The 7,584-nt window shown below is 54.3% G+C and overlaps 2 protein-coding genes across 2 annotated transcripts in view; both read left to right on the forward strand.

Moving 5' to 3' along the window:
* LOC102480789 (CMRF35-like molecule 6) overlaps positions 1 to 3,396 on the forward strand; it is a 51,060-nt gene extending 47,664 nt beyond the window's left edge. The window contains exons 3-4 of the mRNA XM_006145940.2: positions 1,427 to 1,544; positions 3,222 to 3,396. Coding sequence (XP_006146002.1) covers positions 1,427 to 1,544; positions 3,222 to 3,381 — 278 coding nt within the window. The 3' untranslated portion in view covers positions 3,382 to 3,396. The remainder of the gene's footprint in view (positions 1 to 1,426; positions 1,545 to 3,221) is intronic.
* A 2,714-nt stretch (positions 3,397 to 6,110) lies between these two features.
* The window catches only part of CD300LB (CD300 molecule like family member b), a 12,813-nt gene continuing 11,339 nt past the window's right edge, over positions 6,111 to 7,584 (forward strand). Inside the window, exon 1 of the mRNA XM_006145941.2 lies at positions 6,111 to 6,251. Within this exon, the coding sequence (XP_006146003.1) occupies positions 6,212 to 6,251 (40 nt within the window). The 5' untranslated portion in view covers positions 6,111 to 6,211. The remainder of the gene's footprint in view (positions 6,252 to 7,584) is intronic.

Below are 7,584 nucleotides of genomic sequence, written 5' to 3' on the forward strand. Positions count from 1 at the left end.
ATCCAGCTCCTTCGTTGTGCCCACACTGACTGTCTCGGGCCTGACCCTCGAGGCGGTGGTGACCGAGGGACAGCCCCGAGCGGGGCCTTTGTGACCTGCCCGTCCTGACAAGAGCCCAGTCCTCTCCGACGGGGACCTGTGTCTTACCTGGACCTGTCCCCGTCCTCACTCTGGGACCAGGACCCCTGTGGCATCTGCTCCCCATCACAGCTGCCCTGACCCTGGCCCCGAGGACCCCGCCCCGTCCCGATGGCTCCTGAGGCAGTGTCCTCGCAGCTGTGGTCCATGAGCACAGAGGGCCAGGCCCAGTGGGCCTCGCCCTCCCAGGCTGACCTGTCTCTCCCTCTCTCTGGCACCTTCTACCAAGTGGGGAACCCAGGGACCCCCTGAAATTGCCTCCCCTCCGTGAGGGAGCAGTGGGATCGCAGTGCACTCTCCAACCTCCTGGTCCCCAGTGCTCCTTCGTGTTCCGGAGAGGACCCCAGAAACCCTGTCACTCAGGGAGGAGCAGACCCAACTCTGTGCGGGCTGCCCTCGTGTGGCTCTGACAGTCTCCAGTTCCTGCCCGGGTTTGGATTCTCTCTCCCGTGAGAGCCCGTCCTCACGTGCCCTGTGGGATCCTATGGAACAGTGAGGAACTGGGCTGGCTCTGTGACCTGGTGGTCAAGGGACCCACATGGCCAATCTCGGTTCTAGTCCCAGTCCCGGTGACTTGGGCAACATGCCAGGCATGGGTGTCTGGGCGTGTGGGATCTTGGGGTGGAGAAGTGGAGGAGACGGGGTTGCAGCATGACCGTGCTCCCCAAGAGTTTCTTCTTCCCAACCCCTCTGTCTGTCTCTCTCTGGTGAGCACATGTGCCCTCTGGCAATTTTTAAAAAAAGTTTTTGCCATTTGGCACATGTGCTTGCTGGTGAGGAGGAGCCGGAAATCACCCCACACACACATGGGAATAGCCACATTGCCATTCGTTCTCTTCCTCCATTCTCCTCTCAGGAGTTTGAGCACACACACATACACATGCACACACACACATACACATACACACACACACATGTGCCTAGCATGATTTTGAAGGCTCCAGGTCTGGAACTCGAACCTTGGTTGGCCATAGTGTGAATCCAGCGCCTTAGCCACCATGCCACCTGCTGCCCCCACCCTAGCAAAAACTTGAAAATAAAATAAAAATAAGAGTGAGGAACTGAAATCGACTTGATGTCCCTGGATGTGTGAAGGGAAGACCTTCCTCTAGTCCAGGAGGCTTCACGACAGGCTGCTCTCCGGGGAGTCCGACGGGGGAGGCTCTGTCTAGATTCCTCTCCTGCTCATTCCATCCCGACAGTGACCTGGTCTGTGAGTCAGGGCTCCACAGGGGACAGGGATGGGAGACCAGGTGGGGTCAGAGTCCTGACTCTGTTTTTCCCTCAGCCCCAACCAAAAGGTCCAGCCCTGAGAGACCCACACTGGGTCGTCCCACCATCCTGCCAGCGGGCACCTGGCCCACCGCAACCAGACAGGACACCTCGGATCCCAGCCCACAGTCCCGGTAAGGAGCCTGCGGGACCAGGAACCTGGGGGGCATCTTCTCTAGTTCGGGGTGGGGGGGGTCGGGGATTCCTGTTTCTCTTCTCCTGGCCCCTCCTTTATTGACTGATCTCACTCCCAGTTAAGGGATTCCTGCTAAGGACCGGCCTTGGGGATAGCGGTTAAGGGGGCCTGATCCCCCATGACTGACCAAGGCTCGAGTCCTGGTCCCAGAGGTTTGAGCAAGCCAGGCACGTGTGTGGGTGTGCAAAGCCCCAACAGGATGGAGAAATAAGAGACAAAATTGCAAAGTGGCCAGGTCCCATTGAGGGTGTTTTATCTCTCTCTCTCTGTCTGGCAAGTGCACATGCCCTTTGGCCAAAAGAGAGAGAGAGAAAGAGAAGGAGGAGGAGGAGAGGATAGGAAGGGGAAGGAGGAGGAGAAAGAGGAAGAGGAGGAGGAAAGGGAGGAGGAAAATGAAGAGAAAGAAAGAAGAAGTTGTTTCTATGAAGTGCCAGGCCCTTTTTCGGGATGGGGCCATGGCAGAAAACCACAGAAACCCGCCCCTGCTCTGATGGGAGCTGTGTCCCTCCGGGTGGTTCTGCATGGTGGACAAGCCAGCGCAGAAGTCATGTGACGTGGCAGTCTGCGATGAAAACTGGGAAGAGATAGTTCCCACTTGGGTTTGGGGACAATGTGTGGGGGATGAGTCGCTATTTTATGCATGATGAGCAGGGTGGGGGCCGCAGGGCAAAGGGAACGGGGCACCAGAGAGCTGAGGAGAGGCAGTCCAGGCAGAGGGTCAGAGTGACTGCGGAAGTCCTCTGAAGGACCCTCAGGACACACCAGGCAGGGCCGGGAGCCAATGCTGTGGGCTCCGCTGGCCCCACACTCTCTGCTCTCTCCCCTGCTGACCCAGAGCCCGCTCTCATTCCATTCTGTTCTGATAAGTGTCTGAGGCAGGTGGCCCTGAGCTGGGTCACTCAGTCACGCCATCGACAGCCATGAGCTTTGCAGGCTGCTGTGTAGGCACAGGGCAGGTCCCACAGCCCGTGCACACGGGAGCAAGGCCCTGACCATGGGAGTGCCGTCCAGAGGGCAGGCCTTGACTCCATTGCTTCCTTACTGACTCCCAGCCCCAGAGAGCAGCCGCACAGTGCAGAGGCTCGCGTAGACATACCCTGGACGGGACCTGCCCGGGTCCCTGGGTCTCCCCTCATGTCACTCTCCTGGGTATGCCCACCTCATGCCCACAATCCTAAGTCTCAAGGGCTTGTGCGTGTGTGTACGTGTGTATGTGCACGTGTGTGTGTGTGTGTGTGTGTGTAGTGTGGTTTTACTCTTTTTAGACAGTCTTATCAGGTTGAAATCCTCCACCCTCTGCTCCCTGAAATAACAGGGACTTGGGGCATGGCCACCGTGCTGGGCCTTAGGGTGGCTGGAAACGGGTCTGGGGCCTCCTAGTCTTCAGCCTGCTGAGCAGCAACATCTGGCACCTGTGGCGAAAGCTGGGCCTCCTGGGTCAGTCGTAGGATGACAGTTCAGGCCCACTGGCCCCTTGTATCAGGCTGCCTTGTCCACGCGGTCTTGAGCTGGTTGTTGAGGCCACAGGGTCTTGGCATAAAGGGACACGGGAAAGTGGAGGGACCAGGAGGGCTCCCCAGGGGAGGCGGCTCACTGTCCCCATTTACCACCACAGGCCCCTGCCCAGCAGCATCCACTTCCTGCTCCTGGTCTTCCTGAAGCTGCCCCTGCTCCTGAGCATGCTCAGTGCTGTCCTATGGATGAACAGGCCTTGGAGAACCTGGGGGAGAAGAGTGGGCCTGATAATGAGAACCAGGAGCCCCGAAACCCTCTGATGCCCTGTCAGGAAACAGCTCCCTGTTGTGCAGGAGAAGGACCTTCTGATCAGTAATTCCATGTTTATCTCAGAATGTTGTGGACTTTTTTTGAAGTGTATCATACACAGAAAAGAACACATACGCTTGGGAACCAGCAGTTAGCGTAATGGCTATGTCTCTGGACTCCCACGTAGTCAACCGCGGTTCGTGTCCCGGACCCGGTGGCTTAAAACTCACGCCGGGCGCATGTGCGTGCGTGCCCAAGATCCCGAGAGGAGAATGGAGGAGAAGGGATTGCGGCGTGACCATCCCCCCTGGGGGGTGATTTCTCGCTTTCTGTCTCTATGTCTCTCTCTGTCTGTCTGGCGAGCGCACGCGCCCTACAGTGAAAATCTCTCAAAAAAAAAAAAAAAAGAACACATACGCTGTAAATAAGAACACTCTGCAGTCCTTGTGTACCCAGTACTAAGGTCTGGATGATGCTTTATCCCCCAAAGGCTCATGCTCTGTAACTTGGTCCCTTGCATAATGGCATTGGAGGTGATGAAACCTTTAAAGGTGGGACCCAATGAGAGGGCATACTGACAGACAAGATTGGCAAGTGAGTCAGTGGGCTGAGACAGGAAGACCCCCTTCAATGTGCACCGACACGGTGCAATGAGCTGGGGGTGCCGGATGGACGAGCAGGGGAAGTGGAGCTTCTATTTCCTGTCTTTCTGCATGCACCCCCGCTCTGCTCCTGTCGTCTATGTTGTGGTGTAGACCAGTGTCTGGCCTGATGCAGGCCCACACCTTTCCAGCCACCAGAACTGTGAACCAAATAAACCTCTATTCTTTTCTTTAAATTGTGTACTCTCTCTCCAGAAGGAGAGACTGAGAGCAAGAGAATGACAAAATTGTCTCTGATAGGGTGTGGTCACACCACAATCCCTTCTCCATTTCTCCCTCCTGTGGGGACTGTGGACACCGATGCATTCGCCTAGCATGTTTTTCAAGCTACCAGGGTGGGATCGGAACCACAGTTGGCCATGCGGAATCCATCTGCCTTTACTGCTAGGCTTCAGGAAAGATCCTAAGCCTCTATTCTTTCTAAATCACCCTATCTCAGGTCACAGTCATAGATTAAGATCCCCACATCCCAGCCTTAGAGATATAAATCACTCATATGTATGGGCCATAAATCCCTTTCTTATGTGCTTTCTTTTCTATTCTTGAGGGAACAAAATCCTGAATTTTATGTTCATCATTTGCTTGTTTTAAGGGCTTTGCCAAGTATGCATACACACACGGATGTCCAAAGGGCATATTGTTTAGCTTTTCTCTTTTGTGACCTTTATATAAACAAATTTATGCATATGATATTATCATTCAACATTATATTTTTAAGAGTCATCATGGGGCCAACAGATGGCCTAGTGGTTACATCACTGAATTCCCACCTTGATGACCATGGTACAAGTCCTGGATCCGATGGCTTCAAAATCAGGCTGGGCACATGTGCAGGAGTGCCCAAGATCCCGAGAGGAGAATGGATGGGAAGGGATTGTGGGGTGGCCATTCCCCTGGGGGGTGATTTCTCACTTTGTCTTTCACCGTCTCTGTCTCTCTCTCTCCCTGTCAAGTGCACACAGCCTAAGGCAAAAATCTCTTAAATAAATAAATAAATAAATAAATAAATACAAAGGCCTTACTTAGTCATGTCAGGAAAGGTCGGACTTTGATCCCTGGAGAGGAAACCCAGCCCACCGGTCTCCTCTCAGCCCCCGTCCCTGGGCTGGTTTTATCCACTCTTGACCCTGTGGCAGAGCTTTTCCACCGGGTGCTATAGGCTGAATGCTCCTTATCTGAAATGCTTGGGACCAGAAGTGTTTCAGATTGCAAATTTCTTTGGATTTTGGAATATTTGCATATGCATAATGAGATATCTAATGGGTGGGGCTCAGATTTAAACACAGCATTTAGGTCTGTTTCATACGCACCTTATACACATAACTGAAGGTCATTTTATCCAATATTTTTGTCCGACAACATTGGACTGTGACCTGTCACATGACATGCAAGTGTGGAATGTTCCACGGGTTGTGTCATGTCAGTGCTTTGGATTTTGAAGCTTTTTGGAGTTCAGACGTTCAGATTAGGGATGCTCAACCTGTAATAACCACCTCGTCTACTAACTCTGTCCTAGGAGTCTATCCTTAGAATGTCACATACATTTTTTTCACTTAATTCTCATGACAAACATTATGAGCTCAATTAGGGTACAAAAACTGAGGTTCAGAGAGGTGAAGGAAGTTGTCCACGATCACCCCATTTGTAAGTGGCATTTGTGAGGTTAGACCCAGGTCCATCTGACCCTGCCGGCTGCACGTCCATGCACCTGGCTGTAACCCCCGAACAAATGCAACCGCAGGGATGCTGAGCACGGCTCTCTTGACAGCTGACGTGGGGTTCCTCCTGCCGGGACCTCCCTCTGCAGTGTGGAGCCATTTCTGGAGTTGGCACCAAGAGTGTTGTACCCCTCGGGCTCCAGGTGTGACAGCCAGATCCCACACTCTCAACCCTTGTGCAGACATGAGTGCCCTGTCCCTCCTCACCCTACCCTGTCCTCTTGTCTCCTCTTTTCTTCCCGGCCCTGTGGCCCGGCCCTTTCGGAAAAATGACACCCCTTTTGATGACTAATCATAAGCCGGCAACACCCACTCTATAAAAGGAAGTCAGTGGGCAGGGCCTTCAGAGGCGGTCGGACGATCAGAAGGTGCTCGCCCAGCTCAGGCAGAGCTCTGAGACTCCAGCTGGACTTGCACCTGCTGCTGCAGGTCAAAAGGGCAAGGGCCAGGGTGACAGCACCATGTGGCTGCCCCCAGCCCTGCTGCTGCTCAGCCTCCCAGGTGAGTGCGGCTGGGGCCTGGGACTCAGTGCTGCAGGAGCAGGGCAGGGGGCAGAGGGCATCTTCCTCCCATTTGGGTGTGCATCAGGCCCCGAGGATAAAAAAGAGGAGTAGGACAGGCCATTAAAGGGGACCTCAGATGGCATAGTGGGTGAGACATGCATAGAAATTACTGAGTCATCAGAAAAATCGTGACTCTTTTTCTTTAGTTCTATGCAAAAAATGCATCATGACTTTTCAGACAACCCTTATAAACAGAGGCAGGACAGAAAAGGCACGGAGGGAGGTGTGTTCAGAGGGAGAAGCAGCCTTCTGGGAAGCGAGAGAAAGTCCTAGGAGGCCGTCCACATGGCGCACCTTGAGGGAAGAGATCAGCCCTTCAGGCAGGCAGAGAAGTGCATTCCAGGGTGAGGGGACAGCTTGTGCAAAGCACAAGGCTTAGAAAGGATGGTGCCGGCACCAGCAGTTAGCGTAATGGCTATGTCGCTGGACTCCCATGTAGTCGACCACGGTTCACGTCCCAGACCCGGTGGCTTAAAACTCACGCCAGGTGCGTGTGTGTGCATGCCCAAGATCCCGAGAGGAGAATGGAGGAGAAGGGATTGCGGCGTGACCATCTCCCTGGGGGGGTGATTTCTCGCTTTCTGTCTCTCTGTCTCTCTCTGTCTGTCTGGCGAGCGCACGCGCCCTATAGCAAAAACCTCTCCAAAATAAAAAAGAAAGGACGGTGCCCTCAGATGGCAGGAGCCCTCAGTGTGCAGGGCACTTGGGTGACTATCTGGACAGGAAGCGCAAGTCAGGATTATGAAGGGCCGTAGACACCAAGCCCAGGAACCAAGACTATCGAGGAGAAAATTGCTTGGGAAGGCAGGAGGGTCATGGGAGGGGCTGGAGGTTCCCTGCTCCTCAGTGGAAAACTGCTGTGGACGTCCAGGGGACACCAGGGACAACCCCGGAGTTAGAGCAGAGTGTTCAGTGTGTGTGGGTCACGCGGTCCTTTCTGTGGCCTGGGGACTGGCCATCTGGCACAAACAGACCAGCCCGTGGAGAGACCGCAGGAAGGGGAAGGGTAGGGAGTTCCCAGACCTGAGTCCCAGTCCTGCTTGGGCAAATCCTTCCTTGTCCTAAGACCTGGGCGTCTGGAGAGAATGACAGTCCAGGAAGTCCTGCCACCTCGAAAGCAGTAGGTTCTACTCAGATTGGCCAGGAGTACGTCAGGGCTGCGGACACTCCCCGACGTCACGCTGTGACTGGGGACCTTACTGGTAAAGGTGGAGAAGCCCAGTGATGATGCCGATAGACTGGCCACGAGGGCAGAGCCGTGTTAATTCAGC

Source organism: Tupaia chinensis, unplaced genomic scaffold (assembly GCF_000334495.1).
Source record: "Tupaia chinensis unplaced genomic scaffold, TupChi_1.0 Scaffold000159_1, whole genome shotgun sequence".
NCBI lineage: Eukaryota > Metazoa > Chordata > Mammalia > Scandentia > Tupaiidae > Tupaia > Tupaia belangeri.